This window comes from Rhyacophila brunnea, unplaced genomic scaffold (genome assembly GCF_057557595.1).
Source record: "Rhyacophila brunnea isolate RB1 unplaced genomic scaffold, BYU_Rbru_1.0 scaffold_6, whole genome shotgun sequence".
NCBI lineage: Eukaryota > Metazoa > Arthropoda > Insecta > Trichoptera > Rhyacophilidae > Rhyacophila > Rhyacophila brunnea.
The window spans coordinates 28,610,183-28,635,721 of NW_028233276.1; the positions used below are offsets into that span (position 1 = coordinate 28,610,183).

The 25,539-nt window shown below is 28.9% G+C and overlaps 1 protein-coding gene across 4 annotated transcripts in view; it reads left to right on the forward strand.

The window, feature by feature from the left end:
* LOC147065495 (atrial natriuretic peptide receptor 1) overlaps positions 1 to 24,126 on the forward strand; it is a 303,943-nt gene extending 279,817 nt beyond the window's left edge. For all 4 annotated transcript variants that reach the window (XM_085956505.1, XM_085956506.1, XM_085956507.1 and 1 more), the window contains exons 16-20: positions 12,206 to 12,355; positions 13,396 to 13,588; positions 16,306 to 16,480; positions 21,923 to 22,113; positions 23,384 to 24,126. In XM_085956505.1, coding sequence (XP_085812631.1) covers positions 12,206 to 12,355; positions 13,396 to 13,588; positions 16,306 to 16,480; positions 21,923 to 22,113; positions 23,384 to 23,992 — 1,318 coding nt within the window. In that variant the 3' untranslated portion in view covers positions 23,993 to 24,126. The remainder of the gene's footprint in view (positions 1 to 12,205; positions 12,356 to 13,395; positions 13,589 to 16,305; positions 16,481 to 21,922; positions 22,114 to 23,383) is intronic.
* The last annotated feature ends 1,413 nt before the right edge of the window (positions 24,127 to 25,539 follow it).

The window sequence follows — 25,539 nt, forward strand, 5'->3', positions numbered from 1 at the left end:
AAGCTTAAAGCACAGCTTTCAAACTTTTCACTTTGACAAAGTCGAAGTATTGTATTTCAATGTGTTATTAAACAGAAGAAAATTGTTTACGAATATTCGAAAGGGAAATGTATATTGTATATAAAGTGAAATTGGATATCGTTCTGAAAATCTGAATACTTTATTATCAAAAATGTTTAAAGCAGTGATAATATTCAATTACTTACTTATATGATATTATATTTCACAAAAAAAAAAAACGCAAAGATATACTTTCCCATCGTTGGTATCGTATTACTGAAGTTATGTTAGCGACAATATTAATGAAGATATTGTTTTAACTTTAATGTCAAAATATGAAAAACTCATAAGTTAGTATTTAGTATTTCATTTGATGAGATTTTTTTTAAACAGTATAAGATACATATTTTATTCGACAATCAAAAAATTGATTAAATTAAGAAGAAAAATTAGTAAAATACGAAACCAGAAAGTCATCAAAGTATGTCCAACATGGCATACTTATTATAACTTATATTGAATACTTATTATATTGAATAATAAATAGATCATTTCTGAACATACATAATTTGAAAACATGTCTGAAAAATATATAATCAATAGAAAAAATCTTTTTGAAAAAAATACGACGCCCAGCCGGATTCAATTAAAGTGCTTCTAAACATTATGTAAAAACTTGATTTTCGTTTCTCGATAATTTTTTTAATGAAATACTCGAGAATGTGAGATTTTTTACTACTTCTACAGAATGTTTTGTGATTGAATCAGATCCATTCATTAAATATTACCCAGTCATATGATTGTGATGACGAGGACAATATTTGGTTCCCTTTAGATGTTTCCAGATAGCAAAGTAGCATCTATGAACCGCATGTATTATTTTACGGATCCCCGCATTCAAATCGTTGTCATTAGCAACCATTGAGCCGAGATATTATTATGTAAAGCTATCGATTTTCGGAAATATATTCCGGCCAATACATAATGCACACCTATTTGAATGTGAATTACCATAATTCAATATATGTGCTTGCAAATATAATTTAATGATAGAACTAATATACCATTGAATTTTATGATATTTTTCAATTAATTTATTATAATATCGAATTAAAACTTTCTGTGAGGATATTGTTTTTAAATAATAATAATAATAATTGAATATTATAAAATATATTATAACAAAATGAGATACACTGGTGCTCCACAAACCACATTATGTCTGTTCTTGCTGTAAAGTATAATGCTGCTTGAGATCTGGAACATAATAATATGTCTGAAAATGTATTTCGGCGTAGCAATTTTTCCCCACAGATAAAAGTTATGGCTTACGAGTTTTCTTAGACGACAACCTTTTATTACTTTATTGCTCTATGCAATGCTCTAAACTTTTATCTTAACATATTTTTGAGTTTTCCAGTCGTCTAAAATGCAAAGAATTATCTATTTGTATATATTTTGAATCATACGGCAAACAAAATGCATAAAATTATTACCATTTTTGGCTTTATAATAATGCATGCGAGTAATAATTTCCAAGAATGCACCATTTTATCAATAGTACCTATTTAGAAGTCAAATATTAGGTAAGAATTCGTCCTCGTGCATTTTTATAACAAACCTTTTTTTATAATAAATAAGTACAATGTTAATTGATTAAAAATATTTAATTTTCGTTTCGATCGTCGTAATGATCGGGATGTATTTTGCCCTCTTCAGTAGATATTTATTCTGAAATTAAAAATAACTAAACCAATCATCCTTAAAGTATGTGAAATAGTGTATATTAATTCACTCAATATAATAGTTTTCCACCAAGTTGACAGTTAAGACCATGGCAGAATAATTAAATATGTTTCATTCATTTTTATTGATAAACGAATTTAAAATCTTGAAGATTTGCATATTTACTTCATCTTTTTATCATATTTTTCTGCCGAGACAACTTTTTATCATGGAACGTTATAACTAAATAAGTTGGTCCAATTATTTTTCAAATAACTACAATATCAATTTTAATAGAAGTATATTATTTAATTAATAAACGATAAGACTTTAATTTATTTACAATATTTTCATAAAAATTTATATTTAATATACTATTAATTTACATGTAATATAACATCATTTATATAATTAAAACCACCATGTTTATCGTTTCATAATGCAAAACTGAAATGTTTTTTAATCCTACATAATTATTTATTTTTGTTGTTTTCTTCATTACAAATAAAATGAGCTTTGTAATAACTTTAAATAAAATTTACATAAGGTTTCAACGGTAAATTCAGAATCAATTTCAATATTGTTTCCTGAAAATTTTCGTAGATTTAAAGTCATATTTTAATATTCAGTAGAGAATAGGCATATTGAAGGAAGGTATTATATGATAGTTAACTGAAGAAATGTTATAATACAGCCATATTTACAGGACTGGGCCTTTTTGATAAAATGTTATATTTGGTATAATATATATTAATTCACTAAAAAAATAAAACATGCACAAAATTCTACAAAAAGTGATGCCCAACTGTGAATCAAATTTGAAAAAAAAACATATGACCTCATAAGTCAATCTTTTTATCCAATATACTTAAAGAAAAGAACCCGCAACCCGTAAAATAACATTGCTGTAAAAAAACAATTTTCATAAAATTAAAATCGTATCACATGATTTATATCAAAATATGATTTGAAACATTTTTTTTTACATACACTTTCCAATATTTTTAGTAAAAACCATAGTTTAAAATACCTACAGTTTCCGGGCACTCGATAGTATGACGGTGCTTTTGATATCAGTCCAAATTTTTTTCTTGATTTTTTCTCATCTTTATGATAACACATTATTAGTTTCAAATAAATAATGTAATTTTATTTTTATCATATCAAGGCAATGATGTTATTTGTGGAATAATCAAAATATACTTAGGTTTTGGAAATACTGTATAATCGATGATACCTGAATATGTTTAGTACTCAAAATATCATCAATCAATCATTGACTGTAAAGGTTTGGCCTCATCCAAAATTCATCTCTTTATCCTGTCTGAAGCTGACGTGAAGGTTTTGTAACGGTTTTCTTTATAGGAATTTTCTTACGAGGCAGGTAACCCTTTTCAGTCAGTGGTTTTGAAAAACGATAGCATTACAAATACCTATTCCTTTCATCAATGTATATATTATACTAATTTTGTAAACGTTATATGAAGGCGTTGAGCGGTTTTTGACGAGGATTAATCTATGACATTTAAATTGAGTAATCTCCAATAACTCGAGATCCACATAATAAATGACTATTTTATTTTTTTATGCGAAAAAAATTGGAGCATTCATATTTCGTGATTTTAGGGGATTTTATGTCTCAGGGATGGCTCTTTTTTAGGAGCCATATAGCCCAGACCTCAACCGTATTTATTTTAACAAACCAAAAAAATATATGAAAATTATTTCTATCCAAATATCCAAAAATACCAGATTATAGAATTAATCAATAGCTCACTTATGTTGTTGTTTTGTTGTTACATTGTTATGTCGTAAATTTTATCGTATGATACTTTTAATTGCGAAAACATATGTTAATATTATTAACAGCGGTTTTTTATTCAAAGTAAGAGTGACGTATTGTATTAAGATTATATATATTTTTTTATATATTGGTGATTTATCTATTATTTAGAAATAGTTGCTTTTTGATCATAGTTTTGATTATTTTCATGATACCTGAGATTAATAAACAGTTTTTTTATAAATTAATTGTTTATTCCTATTTTACTTAAAAACTACAAAATCAATTTCTAATGAATCTTGTACAGCTTACATTGTTGGTGACAATTTAATACTTTAATCTTGATATCTTGAAAGGTCGGTACCTAGAGTTAGAATTAAGGTGTGGACAAAAGTAATGGACTTGCAACAATGAGTAAGTAAAATGATCAGAAAGAAGAGGTGGGGTGATAAGGTGACGTACGGGTAGAGAGGTGCACTCTCAGATTCAAGTGTTGTTTAATTTAATTGAAATAAATTTAATTAAAACTGTCTAATACTTCATTATGCATTCGAGTCACGGACTAATTGCTAGTAAATAATTTATTCGTAATGGTTGAAATTATTAAAATACCGTAGTAACTGTTTGTTTAGCAAATGTTTAAATGCATGTCCAGAAACTTGTAAGTATGCAGTTTGCACTTCACCGTGAAACGTTGATCGGAAATATATGGCCGTATATTAAAGACCGTTCAACCTCTTTGGGTCGTCGTAAAATAGTACTAACATAAAATTCATGTCTACATAAAACACGGTTCTTGTCAATTTACAGTTAACAGGAAGCCAGCAGCAAATAAATATTAAAAATAGCCGATATACTGGCTTATTTGTTAGGTTAGGTTAGGTATACATTCTTGATTTTATGAATTTGCCAAAATCGGCTATGAAAATTGAAATAATGTTCATATTGAATCTAATAAAATTGGAGACCGTATAGTATACGGTCATCTCTTTCCGATTAGAAAGCTCACGGAAAACTATCCCATGGTAAAATGTTTTACATACAATTTACATATAACTGTTTAAAAGTCTACTTATTCTGCACTTCGAATTGTACGTGTATATTTAAAGTTTCATTCGACGAACCGCTATTTATTTAACTATTATAATATAAATAATATTAAATTGTACCATCAAATACTGCCTACGTTTATAAGCTTAAAGCACAGTGCATAGAGTGATTTGATCTAAAATCACAAAAGTTTTTTTACTATTTACATTTGTGGCGTATTATACCACTGACATACTCTAGTTGAAGGCAAATAAGTCTTGCCTCTGAAATATTCTCAAGAATCAACAAAAACATAATATATAACATGTATACATCGTGGGATATGCACTAGGGTGTGAAACCGTATCGGACCAAATTGTGTGTATATTTTATTACGTACGTATCTTTGAAATTCGTAAATGAAGTCTATAGTACAACAAATAATATTGCTTAATATAAATTAACTATTTTTTTAATATGATGTCACTTTTCTTTCTTTTCCACTTACCGTAAATGGGCTCTACATCACGTATTTACATGTATCACATTATTTCGTATACACAGATATTATCCCTTTTTATATATTAAATCAGATCTTTGAAAGCTTACATTATTTTTGAAGTTATACTTTGGCGCGTTTGGGAAATCAGATCAGAGTGTATTTTTGGCGTGTGACATGTAACACATAATTTATTTTTTTACACGAAAAAAACGCACTCGATTGGATTCGAACCACCGATTGTTCGGTTATCCGCCGAACGCTCTACCTTTACGCCACAGTATGATACTGCAATCTTGACGATTATGCAGTATAATATTATTGTTTAAAATTATTGTTCCGTTGCCCAGGCAGCGTATTTATTATTGTCGGCCATTTGAAATTCCTTACGTAAACAAACGATTAAACGTCAAAGTGACTGTTGGTACTTTAAAAATAAAAACAACGAGAAATCATTATATAATTTAGTAATGTAAGTTAAAGTGTATATAAATGTACCAACGGCGTTCCAATAAGCGGTCATTTTTCTTGAGTGTGTAATTTAATAAGATAATTAAGAGCTAGTCAAAGAATCTAGTTTATCACAAGTTTTGTTTTTGTTTTGTTACGCCAAAGAAGTAGGTATAACTTCTAACGCGCGTACATAAGTACACACACCAATATTTTTTGTTGATACTATTATTTAATGTATTTCACACAATGTATATGTACGAGTATGTTTGTTTATTATCACGATAATGTACGACTCAGTTTTCAGCGTAGGAACTGAAACAAATTATAGGGGGCTACAGTAGAATGAAGCTACCTCGCACATGTTATTCAATATCTGTTTACAACTAACGTAATCTGATAACATTATAATAACCTACATCCGGTAAAATTAATGGACAGTGTTAGCCTTAGAAAACATACTATTAAATTAACTATGTTTTGTCACTAGCAATGAAAGTTGAATGAAGTAAGAATAACAAATAGGTTTATATTTCAACTAACTTAAGTTTTGTACTTTTTCATTTCAGACATTTCGGCGACACAATTTTTTTTTTACATCTTCAGGCACTACGTATTATACTCACTATGTAATAGCAAACGTACCACTGACACTAACACATAATATTTATGTAATAAAGAATCGCGAAGTCACCAAAGTCACCAAGTTAAATAATTACAAAATAAAAAAAGAACTTTTATATACCACGTTTTTTAATTTTCTGTTGAATCATACAAACTTGACAGTTCTATGTAATAATAATTTAAGACAAAATAAGGCATTTGTCAACAAATCATTTTCTTGCTATTTTGCAACAAACAAACAAATATAGAATACTGAAATGTTTTGACATTTCATTTTGATTTTCATAGTAACGCACGTATATATTAATAATTTAGTTGCTAGGACCACCCCCTTAGCAACCAATAATAGTCTTTTCCTTTTTACGGATTTTTCTGAAATAACTCTCCATACAAAACAGAATTAACTGAAAATGAATTCAATTTTGCTTAAAGATGGCTAAAAGTATTAAAAGAATGCATTGGCATCGTGTTCTGATATATTATAAAAGATTTAAATGTCTAGATAGTCGAGAAGTTAGTTAAAAATCAATTGAAAGATTTGTACTGGATAAACAACCACCGGACAAACAATAATACGAGCTTAGAAAAACGTGGTAAAAATACGAAACGACCAAATGTAGAACATTGAAGCCTATTGACACCCAGTGCTCGAAATGGAAAATTTAACGAACAGGAACGCTAATAATTTTTCAAAAATGTGCAATATTAGATATAATATCTTTAATATAAAAAATCTTAGTTTTACATAATGTACTTTATAAAACATTTCCATCATCACCTTCACCCGAATCAGTTGTTGGTAACATAAAAAATATATAATAATATAAGTTTACGAAATCGTTTACTCAAAAATTAAAAAAAAATCATTTATAATAATAATAATTATACAAATACCTAATTGTAAGTATATGAATCTAATTGGAGTAGGAAACATAAAAATACATGAAATAATGGACAAACCAATACAATTTTCCATTTTTTCCTCAGTAGTTTGAATAAAAACATGTAACTAAGTGTAGATGGAAACATGAGTGAAGATACCTTATCGTTATTGATTTTTTGGGTTTTCACCACGTATACTTCTTCCTTCTTTCCTCGATATCATATAATATCTCTTAATAATGGCCACTGCAACAAGCCCGAAACGTCGAGGAAAGAAGAAAGAATTACACACGGCGAAAACCCAAAAATCAATTACCATGACAAACAACCGTGAAAGTCTCAAGCAGAAGATAGGTACATTGGTTAAACCAAGATACATGCTACTTCATTTTTAAAGCTCTGATTTTTAGTACCTAAATTGGAAATATTTTGATTTCACTATTTTTTAATCACATCAAAATCCACCATGTACGAAAAGGCAAGAGCTTATATATCATAATAAATTAATTTAATAATATTATATACTTAATAAATACACAAGTTTTACGAATGTAGCATTCTTTATTAAATATGCATAATTTTAAACAACCTCAGACTTGTAGATATTAGAAAAAAATATTTAAATATTTACATCATGTGGGCATGTGGGATAATTTATTCTAATAGATTTCTGATGTTATTGAAATTATTAATTATTATATAAGTAAATATTTTTCCAATTGGATTGTGATGATTTTATTTAAATGTATTTTACCTATTTTATTTCGTGAGTTTTCGCAATGTACCTATTATTTGCTCAATGCAATCTATATGTTATATTATATTATAATATATGGTTACATATTTTCTGAGATTATATGAATTGAAATTAGAAAATAATATACCTGCAATACTCTCAGTCATGGAACACGAGAAGATGGTAGCAAAACACCCGATGATGTTCTTAAATAAAATGCTGCCCCAATTTTTCTACAGTATTTTGAATCTCCATATAACGACTCAAATACCTCTGTAATAAGGAATCGGTTCTATGAGTATATAACAAAAAAGACCTTTACGATAATAGGTATATGAAATTAAATTTAAAAAAAAAGCTAATACATAATATTTATTCGCTTTTTAATTTGTTACTACAATATAGAGTTTAGAGTGTTTAGACACTTATCCAAATCACCAGAGTGTAAGGTCCTATTCGATACCCAACTTCTATAGAGAAACAACTCAAAATACCTTGTTCTGAGATTTCGTCGTTACCACTTGGCAATACCTACACAGTTTTAATATTTTTTACTCATTTGTACTTTGCTATTATTGTACAGTAGGTACCTATAAAAATCCTTAGTATGTTCGTGGTTTGCATAGTATGCAACATGTTTCCCCAATCACAAGACAAACAATTCAAAACACCAACAAAAACTCACAATCAAGACACCATAATTATTATGGTACTTACTTGATTTAGATGGGTATGCACTTTTTTATAAATACTATGGTTTTATAAATAAATACTACGACGATGTAAACGACCTCTAGATACTCCAGGATTGTTGGTTAAACTAACATTTTAGTACAAAGTAAAAAATTTAGTAGTAAAAAGTACATGTGCTATTTTTATTAGCTATTGTTTATAAAACCTTTTTTGAGACAAAAAAATCTCTTCCTTATGCATCAGTTTTGTGAATTTGAGAGCACCGACAATATTTTTTTCAATGCACAGTAGATAGGATTTATTGTATTATTATTGAATGGTAAACAGCTTTGCTACGCAGAAGTTTTGTGAAACAAAAAATATGAACTAAGTAGGTACCTACCTATATTGATTTATTTCAAAGGACCGCATTACTGCGGTTATTTTAATATCCTCAACAATATATTTTTCCATTAGCTTTATTTTCTGTATAACATGAAGGGATACATATAGATAGAGTTTAGGAAGGTACCTACCTACGCGTATTTTTTTAAAGTATTTCTGCCGAACTAAAATCGAAATTAAAAATAAAAGTAGCTCGGCATGATATGGGTCTATGAACGTTTAAATTTGTTCGTTATCTCTGATGAAGATGCCCATAGACGCAAAAATTTTACAGAGACCACTGATATTTTAATTTACTTGCACAATAGCGATATAAAACCTCCTCGGATGTATATCGCTCCATACCAATGGGAAGACGCCTCGTTGGTTGCATACCATCTAATATCAACAGGTCGACTAATGAACAGCCTCGATTGTCTTATGATGTATTGTCAAAACTATGAACGCGTCAAGCCTACATAATATGTAAAGTTAGCTATCATATATGCTATATTTTACGCAATCGTCAATCGGACAGTTACATATGGTTTAGTTTTTACCATTCATTTCTCTCCCGTTTCATTCCATAAAATATTGTGACTTCCACTCCCGTATTGAATACAAATATACTCAAAATGATAACTATTTAGGAACCCGCGATTTACACTCTTAACCAAGTCAATTGCTCTGTGATTCATACCAAAGGGTCGAAAATCCAAGCCTTGGTAGATACCTACTCGGAGGTAGTTTATTTATTTATAAAACATTAATTAACAAATGAATTATTTTTGACAATGTGTAGATATTTCATGTGTTTCAATTGAAAATCAAATACTTGAAACAAAATCAAAAAAGGTACGTAATAATTTTAAGTTATTATCGTTATTAGTAGTAGGTAGTAGGTACCTACCCTAAATAAATTATGTATTTTGTGATATTGTCTGCAAGCAAAAAAACTTGTTGAATAGTACTAAATAATATACTATTATCTCATATTGTCTTAAAGAAAACCGAAGAGAGCAATAAATGTAAGGGTGCTTTCTTCAATAAAAGCTGTATTTTTTATTATCAGACAGACACATGGGTTGTCTAGAAATGCATTGTTAGGAAAAAATATACCTAGATGCATTTCTAAGAAGAAATTTGGCTAACTGTGGCACGCAATTGTATCGACATTTACGAATTATTAAAAATCAGGAGTCGTCAACAAGTAAAATCATTGTTTAATAGAAAGATTTTTTTTAAATATATTATACTAATTCATATTCCTCAATTTCAACACATTCTGAACCGGAACGCCATATTAAATAGTCTGATGAGGCTCGAGAATTTTACGAGACATCTCGCTATCAGGATTCCACGAGAAGGAACGGTAGATTCGAGGATTCCACGAGACGGAACGGAATTGTCGAGGAATTCACGAACCGGAACGGCGCTCCGGGGCGTTTCGCTCCATTCCGAGCGCTGTTGACACCTATAGCTATAATTTTATTATTGACAGAATACATGAATATAAAGATACAAATACTATATATCAATTGTATCATGATTATTTATAAATAAAAACTCTCAATATCATACTCTGTGTTCACAAGTTGTTTTTATTAATAATATTATTATGCTATTCTTTCAAAATGTAATACATATTGTCATATTGACAATTCCTACAAGGCATCTTGTGCGTTCACAATGGTTAATTTTGCTGAAAGCATAATGTTACTTCACCGGCGTTGTGTTCATGGGGTTTTCTGTTTTGGTGCAGGTGAAATTTCTTGTTTGTGTAGTAAAATGGAAACGAAACCCAGACGCGTCTCGACGTCAAACCCTTTCTGCATTTGGCCAAAAAATACATATAATTATTAGAAAATTGTTGCCTCTTTTGCCTTTGTATCACTGTAAATAGTTGGTGATACCAATATGAAGTAATTTAAATGTTTATTTGCCTCCACGCGTATTTTCGATTCCAATGTCCCTATAGCTATTCACACAATACATCTTTCTACATCGTCTTTGTCTTAATATGTTTGGCGTCATGCTTTCCCGTAAAAGCCTACATTATTGAATTTGTAAAGGATTTAGGTGTCAGCACACTGCACTGTCATTTAGTATATCAGTAACTATATAATACAAATCCGGTCTTTTTTATTGAATACAAATTATTTAGAGCATTATATTCAAAGAAATGTAATATTTTATATCTAAAACATAAAAAAATACGGTTTAATTTTCAACATGAAAATATAGTTATGTTGCCAATGAGTAATAATGAATTTTTGAATTCTCGAACGTCAAATTTATTAATTGTAGTCAGTAGTTTTATGGGCAGTAACCTCCATTTTTGTTTTTCTTGTTTCCGATTCTTTAATTGAAGTACTTTTCCATCGTATGTGTGTTAAATAAAATTAAAACGGAGGTTTATTGCAAACCCGTTTATATTTATCAGCGGCAATTTTTTTTAGACAAATTTTAAACAAATAATTTTTTTTTTGTATATTTTAATAAATGTTTAATAAAGATAAAAATTATTTTTCTATTAGCAGTCCTAAATATGTTTTTTATTAACTTTGGTAATAATAACATCTTATCACAAAAGCCATACCGGTCATAAACTTGACATTTATAGTTGCGTAATTTATTAATATTATTGGATGTATAATTAAATAAGGAATAGCACCTGTTCACTTGCATAGATTTACTTGCACCAATAGTGTGTATTTCAAACTATCACAATGTTAACCGTTTAAACGTAAAAGTGCTGACTGTCTCACCAATCTCGTTCTTCAAGAGTAAACGATACGTGATGTTGTCATTGTACGGTACTGCTAGTTTTGCTGTCGTAAAATTTGGTTAACCTCAAAATGAGTCTCTGTTTCACCACTATCGTTCTACTGTGGGCCTGCTCATATCAAATAAATCCACTGTTGCATTAAAATTCAGAAGCTTTTGAATATTTTAACTTGTAGGATAATACATGTTTAGACGTGCATTTTTTTATTATGGCCGCGATAATACGTACTACCAGCACTAAATCCATACACGTATAAACGTGCACGTGCACGGGGTATAATTCTGTAATTTTCATATACGATATATGAATTATGTTTTGTCATAGGTATACGATTATCAAAGCTTACCAATTAAAATATGTCGGGTAAATAATTAATCTGTAGAATATATTTATGTTTAAATATACGTATAACCAGTAACTACATTGCAAGATTCATTTTTTTTTAATTCTCTACGAACATATACTTTTGTATTACTTTAAAAATACTAATAAATAACGTATTGCAAATAAAATAAGAAATTTCGTATATTGAAATTTATATTGACGCAACCGGTGTTAAAATAAACAACGGAAACAAGTTTTATTATACCAACGATAGAACTGTCTAACCACGTATCTTTTTGTTATCCGCAGGGAGCATGAGACTGGGAATATTGTGGACAATCTCCTCTCGCGGATGGAACAATACGCCAATAACCTTGAATCACAGGTACAGCTGAGAACAGCTGATTACTTAGAGGAGAAGAAGAAATGTGAAAATTTGCTATATCAGCTTTTGCCAAAGTAAGTTTCATTCGTACACTATACTACTTTAAAAACAAATATCATAATTATTAAAGTTGGAGTATAAATTTTAAAAAAAATATGTTTTTTTACAAAAATTATTAAGTAAATATGATTTCGATGTGTGATTTCGATGTGTGATTTCGACTAAGCGATTATATCGTATAATATATTCAATTAATACACATATTATTTAACATACATAATTTTGAAAAACACTTCTGAGAAAATATTATTATAACGAATTGAAAAAAAAATCTTTTTGAAAAAAGTAAGCCACCCGGCTGGATCGAACCATCATCTCTTGGGTTTACCTGCTCATTTATACCTGCTCATCAGCGCTCATCGAAATCAAGCTACTTTGGCAATCGGTTCTTGTTCATTAAATCAAAGTAGGTACCTACTACTTTAATTACTAACCGACGTCACGGCTTTCACCAATATTTTATGATGTAACTTACTTGAACTTGCTAATAATTTTTAATTAACTATTTCTTTTATTCAACGAAAAATTCACATGATTTAAGAATGTACCATTATGGGTATTAAAAAGGCCAATAGTTAAAATTTGTCGCAATTAGTACGTCGCCTTGTAACATAGAGGATGAATGCGCGGACGGGGCGTAAATCCAATAGATGCTGGTTCGGTTCCAGCCGGGTGGCTTACTTTTTTCAAAAAGATTTTTTCTTTTGGTTATAATATAATATTTTCTCAGAAGTGTTTTTCAAAATTATGTATGTTCAATAATTAGAATGGTACATTCTTAAATCTTTTAAATTATTCGTTGAATAAAAGAAATAGTTAGTTAAAAACATATATTTAAGTAGCATCTTATGTTTAGTTATATTTAATAGTAATATTTTTACCATCACCATACATATTATCGTTTTGGCTTCATTACAAATTCAAGCAGTTCACAGAAGGTTGGTCATATCATGTAATAAATGTAAACAAATGATTCAATTTAATACTCGACAATTAATGGACGATTTAATGTATCATTCCGGTATTGTTTAATATGTTATATTCGTTATAACAGGTCAGTGGCAGCTCAATTGATAAGAGGATCGTCAGTTGTTGCGGAAACATACGACCAGGTGACAATCTATTTTAGTGACATTGTTGGATTCACCAATTTGTCAGCCCAATCGACGCCACTGGAGGTAGTGGATCTACTCAACGACCTTTACACGTGTTTTGATTCCATAATTGAACACTTTGACGTTTACAAGGTAAATTTATTATAAGATTTTTCTGCTGTATTTGAGTTTATATTTAGAAGGCAAGAAAAGAAACCTTCGTTTGATTATTTTTGTTTATTTATATAAAACTCTGAACCGGAAAAATCTGTAATATATATATGTAGGTAGAACAATCTGAATAAGGATGTTGAATCTTACAAAAAGATGTATTCATATAGTAAAAAACGGCTTTTCAAAAGAATTATCATGCCTGAGGCTTCATATTAAAATAAAAGAACTCTCTTCTCTAAAACATATGCACAAATAAATCATTATTCACGAGTACATATTTAAATTCTCATTAAGTATTAAAAAATATTATAATAATTTAAATATAAATAATAATAATATTAAACATATATTTTTTTTGTACCTTATAATTCACGAATTTCTAATTATTTTCGAATTTCATTCGATTGCGTAGCGCCCAGTTGTCCCGGCGCAGAATATTTCTAGACCCAAAACTGAAGTGCTTAAGGCTATATTTCAGCTGAGGCTAAAACGATCGTGACTACGCGACGCGCAGATTGTGCAAACGACGCGTGACGAAAAAAACATAATTTGTCATAAAAATTCAATATGCGTTTATTTAATGTTATGTTTATTGTTATTTAAGTAATAATAATAATATATTCATTGACATGTTTTATTTTTTCGAGTAAATACGTAACGTTTTTTAGTCATTTTTACACGATTTAAGAATCAATTCCTCCGACGCCATCACAAAATAAATTGACGTGCTCACAGGTCAACTATAGCTCTCCGACTGGCAACGCATGTGAAATTACAACCCACCTATTGCCGAAAATTATTTGCCATTTCACTGAAGTATGCTCTTAAGAAATTGCGTTTATTTTTGCATTCGGCTTGTGTGGTTTGCATCATGGTAGGTGCCAATATGCTCGCGTTAAATTACGAATATTACATTCTCAAACCTTGTGAATTATTTAATAAATACTTAATTCAAAAATTATTTTTTCAAGTTTTAATAGTTACAGTTTAATATTATGCAATTTTCACTGGAAACAATTAAAATTTAAGATACATTATTATTCCAATACTGCAAGAAAACGCATCTAGTAACGGTGGATAAACGTTATGTGCCGTTAAAAACTAATAATAAATTACGAGAAAGCTCGTTGGAAACTGCTCGCGCGTTCGTAAAACTACTAATAAAAACGGCCTTATTACTCCGCTAAAAGCTTCCTTGGAACATCGTCATTTTGGTTTTCGATATAAGACACTTCGCATATTTAGAATCCTCAAATCACATAAAATTTATAAAGAATTTTATACCATCACTCAATTACATATATTATATATATATAAAGCCTTATGTATATTATTTACTTCACTCTTAATAATATCTCATTATACCAATTAATAGTAATGAATGAAGCAACATTTAACCCAGTGCTAAATGTCTCATACTCACAGTTAAAAATAAATGCAGCCTGTTTGACAATTATGTTTTACGACAGAAAGGCATGGATCTTTCTGAGGCCTAAAACTAACTGTATGATAAAGTTAAATAACATAACATTCCTTCGGCAGATATTTAGTATGTAGTGATATAAATGTTAAAGTAATAATAAAATGAGATATCGATTGGAAGTAAATGCGACGTTGACTTGAACACGTGCTTCGAATGCCTCAATAAAGTATCAATCTAAATTGCATTGGAAGACATTTAAACACTATTCAAATGATGTGTATAATGCTACGAGGTGCTAGTATGATGTGGGAAGACCTAAGAAAAATTTTGAACGACAAATATATTCTTAAAGACGCGCACCACGCAGCGTACGTATATATGCATTGGCGTAGCAAGGTGTTTTAGCGCACGGAGTATTTACATTAAAATGTGCCTATTTCGTAATACAAAATTTGTACCTATACTACGTAATCATTTTCTATGTTCGGTAACTATACAGAGTTCAATTGAGTACCTTGGTATCAAAGTGGGACAAACGCCACCTGCCACTAAATTCATGTTTTAATTGATTATGGTAGTGCAAGTGATGCTTTTTTTTAAAAATCCACCAAAAGTATCAAAACGGTAGTTTTCATAGAGATTTTTCAGTTTAAAGTTGGTATGTTATATGAAACATACTTCACTTTTCACACATGTTTGTGAGTCTCCTGCAAAATTTTGTAAATGGCTTGTGTCCTACTTTGATACCAAGGTACTCAATTGTAGAAATTAAATAGGTAAATAATTGTATGTATACTATATCTATATTATACGATCTTCGATTTGCAGCAGGCTTGTATTTTATAGCAGCATTCAACTCGATGCGGAGAATCTGGGACTCACGATTGTACTAGGTCAATATCAAATGTTCGCCTATTAGACGCTTGCATTTTGACGGTGCTGCTTTACGGTAGCAAATCGTGGCACCTTACAAAGGCTCAGATCAATCGAATACTGAGCTTTGAAAACAGATTTTTGATACAGATATTGGGTGTGCGGTGGAGGAGTACCGAGGGGATAATATAACGCAACAAGCAGCCTCTTATCACGTTGAGAGTGAAAACCTGAGTGTGGACCTGGCTCGGCCACGTGCTGCGGATGCCATAAAATAACCTCAATCTGGCTTACTTGTTCTTCAATCCAACCGAATTCCGTCATCCTGGGAGGCCGCTACATAATATCATTGGTTATCATTGGTCACACATGATATTGGTTTTGTGTTTTATTTCTTTAGGTAGAAACTATTGGAGACGCTTACATGGTGGTCTCTGGTCTTCCAACGAGGAATGATAATCTCCACGCTAGAGAAGTGGCGCGTATGTCTCTCGCTCTCTTGGAAAACGTCCATAAATTTGTCATACGTCACAGGCCCACAGATCAACTTAAATTAAGGATAGGAATACACTCAGGTAAGAATTCTTAATCATTAATAAATATAAAATATTTTCTATAAAACATTAGAATGGTCTGGGGTTTATTTTAATATAACTATTTGCTTATAGATAATTAATGTTAACATTTAGAACAATTACTGATTTTTCGTGCAAAATTATTGGATATTGTCAATCACTATAAAATAAGTTATAATATTTTTTCTTAGACATTGTTATGTTCAAAACCATTCACATAATATATTAGTATGAAATGTTTATTTAATTCTATTATTCTTTGCATATTCTTTTAATGAGTATTCTGCACACTTTACTGCAGTGGTTTCCAAGCTCTATGTTACTACACCTCCCCCCCCCCTTTATTTCATTAAATAATACAGATACCTTTTTGAATAGTCAACAATGTACTAATACAAAAATGAAAAAAAAAGTTTACTTATAGGTATATTAATTTTTAAATTAATTTGTTTTTCATCGATGAATGGGGTTGTTTATTAGCACAATCAATTTCAAAATCAAATCTATCATCGTTCATTGACAAATGGATTCTATCATGGGCCCCTAATCCTGAAGCGGGCCCCGAGATCAGGATCTTTCAACCACATATTTAAAATATTTAATAGCCTTGAAACAGAACAGCGCCGCAGGCGACTTTTTTACTATTAATAAAATAATGGTAAAAGTGCATTATCAAACTAACCAAAAACTCAATAAATAGATTTTTGTTTGCTTCAATAGATATCTGGCGTAGAAATAATTTAAATGTGGATATATGGCGAACTTATTTTTTTGTAATTTTGATTTCCAAAGCTCCAACTTTTTATGAATGCCTTTATTTTGTCTTTTTAAATCAGTGAATGCATTAGTGGTCCTTGCATTGGTTTATTCACTCATTTTTTTTTAATTTCAACCAAATACAACAAAATTATCGTTCCTAAACAAACTTGCGTCAAATTTCAACATTTTGATTTCACCCTTTTATTCAGACTTTTTCACGAGATAGCCAGCGCGCTTCACAATAGTGTAGAAGTGAGGTATTATAAAATGTGTCTCCATATTTTCAGACAGATTTGCAAACAACCTTTTATAGGACTGTTTTTTGTATAGTTTATAACTAGCGGCCGTTTTATAAACCTTGCATTTGCAAACTGCAAACCTGTGGTTCCATTATTTTTTTCTTCAATTTTAAATAAATTCAACATCTACATATTCAAATAAATATTTGTCACGTCACTTTCACTGTATGAAAATATGGATTCTGGTTTTATGTAAATTTTGTTAAACTTTTCGCGCCTCCCTTTGCAACACTCCGCGCTTCCCAGTTTGTAAATCGCTGCTTTACTGTATGTTAAATATTTAAATGCAATTTGACTTAATATATTTTGTATTTTATTATTTGAATTGAGTTTTTTTTTATGCACTATCTCACTCACCAATGGCATACGTGCAATCGACACAGAATGTAGTATAATATACAGTTACTAAATTATCATATTGAAAGATCATGAAATTATATTATAAGTAAAAAATTCACCCAGAAATATTGAATCAATTTAATGGAATTGAAAAACCATTAACTACCCTCAGTGCATAGTACCTATTTATAAAATATTGATAATGTATGCCTTCGAAAATAATCGATTTGTTATCTATCAAAAAATACGTTAACTATTCAAATAAATTTTACAATAAGCGATATTTACCGATGTTAAGTTTATTTATAACTTGGCTTAAGCGTTAGACTATAACGCCGTGGGTCCTAGGCTCGAAACCTGGGTCTGGCAAGTACACAAATTGTTTTTTAATTTATGTGTGAGTCAGGGTATAGACCTAATAGGTAGAGCAAGTGGCTGACATCCATTTCTCGTAAAAAATAAAATCTGTTAATACAAACCTCTACTCTGTGGAGGCCCATATGAGCCTATTAGGATCGGACATGGTCAAATAATAATATTAATTGTTCATAAAATACATTGACTATCGCTTTACATTTTAATTACGTGCTTCCGTTCCAAGTAAACCACTTATAATTCCGCTATTAAGGGGGAAGATGCTCAGCGTAGGTTAAAATGGAGCTTTTGTTCTATTTGCAAAGTATGTTCCTGGACATTCGTTAAACGTTGTAGAGAATCTATTTATATAATTTCAAAGCCTTGTTATCCTTTATATTTATTTTAAACATTTGATGACTGCATAAACTATTTTTAGTGCATAAAATAGTATTCTTTTAAGCCTCTCGCTCTAATGTTTTAGAATATAGTCATATTATCACACTTAAATGGCCAAAGACATAGCTTATAATCAGTATCTTTAGAATTATCTTCAAATGTGTTGATCTTGCCCATTTTTTGAATAATAAAATGCCTAATTCTTGTCAAATTTGGGATCACAGAGATTATCAATATAATTTTTTATCGTAAATATTTCACGTCAATAATGTCGATATAAATTCTACTGATGGTTTTATAAATGCGTTTAAAAATTAATAAATGTAAAAAATCCTAACAACACTGCACATTTATGTACTGAAATATGACTATATTCTAAAACATTGGAGCAAGAGGTTTAAAAGAATACTATTTTATGTAATAAAAATACTTTATGCAGTCATCAAGTGTTTAAAATAAATAAAAAGAATAATAAAGCTTCAAAATTATTTAAATAAATTATCAACAACGTTTAAGGAATGTCCAGGATCATGCTTTAAAAATAGAAAAAAGCTCCATTTTGACCCACGCTGAGCACGTCCGCCCTTAATCGGTTACATAGCAATAGCGTGGATTGTGCAGTTAGGTAGTGGCACGTATTATGTAGGAAAGATAAAGGTACTTATGCATTTGTGTATATAACACGTGTCAAAGGGCTTTTCAAGAGCTTTACACTTTTGATCCATCATCCATTCAACGCGCCACGTTCCATTAGATGCTGAGCATAATAATATATTTAAATCTGAATTACCATAACTTTCAGATATATGGGTTTAATATATGACATGAATCCCTTTTATAGTGTGCTAAATATTTTATAGTGCATAAACGTGAAAATAATTGGCACATTAATCTTATATTGCTTTAAAACGACATAATAATTAAAACTCGAACTAATAATTATTCTAAATTGTAATACTAAAAATTATTTTTTGTCACCCAAAATAAAAGAATGGACAAATTTTATATCCACTTTATATCCATCATGTTACAAGTTTTAATTCTATTTCTGTGAAAATTCATTTTGGTTTATTTAAAATATGTATTTTATATTATGTTTATAACTCTATATAAGCATCTGTTAATAAACCCCCTCGTGTGGCGATCAAGTTAATCATTGGATTACTTAGCCATTTTTTGATATTATTTTTATATAGTATATATAATATGAAGTAGGTATTAAATTTTTAAAAAAAACACTAATATATTCCAAATAAATCTTTATCAAGATTTTCATGACTGATTTTTGTAGTAACAATAAGGTTACCAAAATTACACTGAACGGTAGATCTAACAAAAAAAGGCTTCCATTATGATTGCATGCTATCTTCGCCAACTAGGAATATTCATATATTTATTTAATATTTATCATGTGTTTTAGAAAATAATTTAATAAAAACAAACAATTATTGGAAATTATTATATATTTTTAATAACAAAGACAGTTTTTTGAAAGAAGAATGAAATCTGTGAAAGTAGTTTTATTTACAAATCTAGTAAATAATGTTCATAGTTTTCATCCGAAATGATAATAGTTTGTACAGAATATGTTAAGCAGCATTAGGTTGCTGTGATAAAAGGACATAAGAGACAATTTACATCTACAAAAAATAGTTGTAATTTTTACTTCTTCCGACGCACTTTTAGGATGCCAAGGTGTCATTTTATACAAACAAGGTCCAATGAATAATTATTAATTCGAATATGATTTAAACATAAAAAAATATATAAACTCATATTATAGTTAGTTTTACAATGAAACTTTAACGCATAATAAAATTATATTTAATTGTAAAAGTATGTTATTATTTATTAAACGCGTTTTTTTCAGTAACTATTCAAGAAAAATAAAAATTGTAACAAAATAAGATAACATTATTTCTATTATCTGTAAGAAAATACGGAAGCTTTTAGCAAAACAGCTAGAAACTTTCTCAATTTTAAGTGGTTTCACAAATTGCTTTGTGGTGCCTTTTCGAAATATTTAATTATTTTTACTAAGTTAATTATTCCCAAAGTTTTGTCAAAAAGTTCAAAGTCTCAACAGAATCTGTACTCTTTATTGAAAATATTGGTTTGTTGATATTTCCGGATGTATATTTATATTTGTGAATTAAAATTACACGTGAAGAAATTATACTACCATTATATACATTTTTTCATTGGTGAGTTAAGGGAGCGAGAAGTTTCAAAACGCTATTTTTATTTAACATTACAAGTCATTACGTCATGTTCTACGTCTAATACGCTATCTTATCTTTTGATAGATGAGAATTATTTAAGCGTACGCATTCCTGTAATCAACTTCGCAAATTTTGGATTACGCGTAACATTTTTGATAAAATTCTCGCAATTTCTTTCAATTTTTTTTATTTACCTTCACAGTGTGTAGCTGATCAATATGCATCTTACTTTTTAGACAACTCAAAATAAAATAAACACATTTAATGAACAAACAACATCTACATTTTAACAAATAATATGTTTCTGAAGAGTGCTCAAACAATATAACGAGCCTCTTGTTAAAACTATGTTATTTGTGAAAATCTAAATAAATGTACCTCCAGATTTAAATATTGTAAGAATAAAAACTACTTACTTACTATTCGGTGTACTAATTGTTATTTGTACGTTCAATGTAGGTACAATAGTATTTTCCGATTTAATGTTGATTATAATAACGTTATGGCTGCTAAAATACAATTTATATGGTTATTCTGACTGAGCTCTTGATAGTTTAAATTTAATGAGTAAATGGTTTAAGTTAGAATAAGAATATAAATAAAAATCGAAAAAATTTGGATTTGATTATAAGAATGGTTTAAAAATGGTTTTAATCCATCGAAAGGTTTTAAAAGTAGTATACTATTTAGTATTTATACTTAACATTGATATAATATGTAAAAAATATTCATATTATTCTTGCATTTTGATTTGTTTTGCTTCATATTCACATTTTATCAGTGGTTCATTACAAAAAATATTAAAACTATTTGAAACACTCATCTTTCCATGAGGTCACTGTATTTATTTATCTATATAGATTTACCGTACGTAACAAAACAATAATAATTCCATTTTTAATATAAAAATATTTATCGAAATATTACGTAATAGCACGGTAATCGTTAAACAAAATAACACCAAATAAAATCGAATTTAAAATATGCAAACTTTATCAAAATCTGTATTAAAAATTTTAAATTAGAAAGAACAGAAAAACATTTATATTAATTTGTGTGTATTTCTCAAGGTCCTTGCGTTGCTGGAGTCGTTGGCCTGAAAATGCCTCGATACTGTTTGTTTGGTGATACAGTGAACACTGCAAGCCGTATGGAGTCTAATGGAGAAGCATTAAGGATCCACGTCAGTCCTGCTACAAAATTAATATTAGATTCATTTGGCACTTTTGACCTGGAGTGCAGGGGAGAAGTAACTATGAAGGTAATTATAGTATATTTTTGTAATAATAAAATATAAACATTTTTACATATTATTATTTTAGGCATTAACACTCAGATTCAGACAATTTTTTATCTGGTTTGTATTATTATCAACAGTTTTCTATGATTATAAAAGTAATGTTTATTTTAAACTGCAATAGAAAAAAATCGTTATGGAAAAAAATTGGATTCGTATTTTCACGGTTCGAATTTACCTATTATCACTGTATTATAATCCCAATTATTTCGAGTAATTAAAGTTTTAACAATAGCAAATAGAAACTTTTGGAAGAAAATAGGTATTGATCGACACTGTAGGTATTTATTAGTCATACTTTTTTATATATTAAATTTTAGAAGTTTAAATGTTTCAACTCAAAAAAAATCATAGTTTTTCATTTATTATTGAGCTAAGAAAATATATGGTACTTCTTTTAATTCATTTAAACGTTGCAATATTTGAATCATAAGAGATAAAAAGTAATGATTATTTTAATCAAATCAATGTTAATTAATGACTGTTATTGAATGTCGTTATTGTTTTTCAAATTCCATAGGTATCTAATTTTTAATTATTTTTTAAGGAATGCAAAGGTAATATACGCATAATTGGTTTGTTTTGGTGGTCCAGACAATACGGGGATATCAAGAACAATCCACGTAAAATTCCATACAAAAAACTTTCGATTATCCCAATCCTGTGTTTGCTTGTGTCAGTAGAGGATTTTCGATGTGATATCCGAATACTCTCTATATATTATATGTAGATAAATCTTAAGCCAGGTATTCAATAGCGAGCCGTAACTGTAACCGTTCCAGATACTGTTATCAACTCTAGATGGGATATATATGGGAATATTTATTAGGCTCGCGAACTAATAATTTGGCGTCCATACTGGTTACTGAATCTGCAACTGTCACAGTTACGACTCACTAATGAGTACCTGGCATTAGATCTTATTCTTAAGAAGATTTTATATAATCGCTTAGTATGAAATCTTCACCAATTAATTCTACTCACTTTCATATTAATTTAATCGTAATTATACAAAGACTCATATACAGCAGAACAATACTCATTCTCTAATTTTATTGATTACTCTATGGTCTTTATCATTTTTAATTATATTCAGCTTCTTTTTTATGATCCCAAACCATAATAATGTTGACAACGTGCAAAACTTGTACGTATTGCATTTTCATATTGATAAGTTTCAAGTGTCTTAGACTATGTACTAGTATATATTACTTAATTGTATTCTTTTTTACAGGGAAAGGGATCTATGGTTACATACTGGTTGAATGGTGAGAAACCGGATCCAAATGCAATTCCAGTTGACGTCCTTCACCAGAAACTAAATTGCCTTGGAATTGAATCTGGAAACCAGCTCTCTCTGACTCCTTTCAGACAAAGAAAAGAAAACTACTCCAAGCCATCGAGCAGAAGAGGCTCAGGGTGTTTCCTTCCCGCACAAAAGTCATACGACTCCAACAAAAAAGAACCAGAAAATCAACCACTATTAGTCAATATAAATAATTCCAACTCAGCTCAGTTAATTACTAACGGAATAACACGACAAGACTGTCATTCGTCCAGTCACAGCTTAGCCAATAACATCGATAGCGTAAAATTACCAAATTCTACTCAAGTAAGAAATAACTCAGTTATGTCTAGAGCTAAAGATACCATGGTAGCTCAAGCTAATCCACCGATAATGTCATCTGGCTTAAAACTAGGCAATAACAACTGGCTAGCAAAAATAGCATCGCCTGAAGAAATTGAACTAGACGGTAATAAGAAAAGTAGTAATGCGCTTGATTTTAGTAGCAGTGTTCCTTTACTAGCCAGATCCCAAGACTCTGGTGACTCAATAGTGTAAAAATAAATTAATTTATAGGATGTGAATTTTAAATAAATGTGTTTTAAAAACAAGATCTCTGTTATAGCCTAGAGTAAATCGATAAGGGACTGATATTTTCTTTATATTATACTATGATTACATACTTACTATGTATTATTTATACGATAAAAAGCTGTGCAAGTGTATCATTATTTTATTTAAAAAATATTTAATTTATTATTTTTAAATTATTAAGTATGTTAATAATTAATGTGCTTAAATTTTATTTTTATTCTAGAAGGGGGCACTTATTATTTATAAATAATATAAGAGTACTACCGCTTTAACAAAAATACAGTTCATTTATTCACTAAGTAAAAATACCGTTGTCATTAAATTTCCTTTAACTTATTTAATTCATGTTCATTTATGTGTAGTATTTTTTTTAATAAATTAATATTTATATGTACTTATATTTATTATCAGATATCGTTTATCTCAGTAAATAAATAAACTTAGCATTATTTTCAAATAACCGTGAATAAAAAAGAAATTTAAATATGACTGTGTAAAATTGTATACTTGTTTTATAATATTGAAACTGTGTATTAATTAAATAGTGATAATTTGAATACTATATAAGTGTGCTATTTTTTAGTAAATTATTTTTTCCATATTTTTGAAAAGTGTAAAAATTCTAAATCCTGTTAAACAAATGTTTCCAAATCTCTGTAAATATTATATTTTAAAGAAGTATGTACTTACTATTATATAATATCTAAACGTTTATTTTAATGGAGACAATTATTATATACCTAACTAAATAGCCTATTTTATGGTGATTGAGTAAATAATATTATATATGTTTATATAATATTATAATTATGCTTCGTATGTTAGAAAGTTATAATTTTATAACTGTTTATAGTTTCTAAAATTCCTTTATAAATCGTATGGCATAGTATCGATTAGGTATTTCATGTCCCAAACGTTGGACATTATTTATTATTCTTATTAAAAATGGAAACTAATAAATTAGTTGTGCTTAAGTTTATTTGGGTGTTTTAGATTAAATAAGAAAGCATTACTTTAAAGAGTACTTTAAAATATATCTGTGATAAGTGAATGAATATAATATGTGTAAATTTCAAATAATGTGGTCAAGTTATATTTTTTCGTGTCAGACACGTTTAATATCGTGAGAGTAAACTATAATATTACCTAAAGATTGGTTTATTCTATTTGCTAAACAATGAGTATCATTAAAAGCTAATAATACTTACATATTATTATTAATGCTAGATGCCGATGTCCGTAAAAAGCAGTTAAAAATTATTTATATTATTATTCAATTATAATTAATATAAATATTGCAAACGCTGTCAATTTTAAATTTAAATACTTAACATAAAAAAATGTTTTTAATTCCTGATAAATTTCAAACAATACGAAAATTAAATTAAATTGATTCAACTGTGAAAAATATTTTATTTTTTTCAATATTTTTTGTCGTATTTAAAAACTATTTTATCATAATATTTGCTGTTCATTATAATATATTTGCAAAATAAATAAAACATGACATT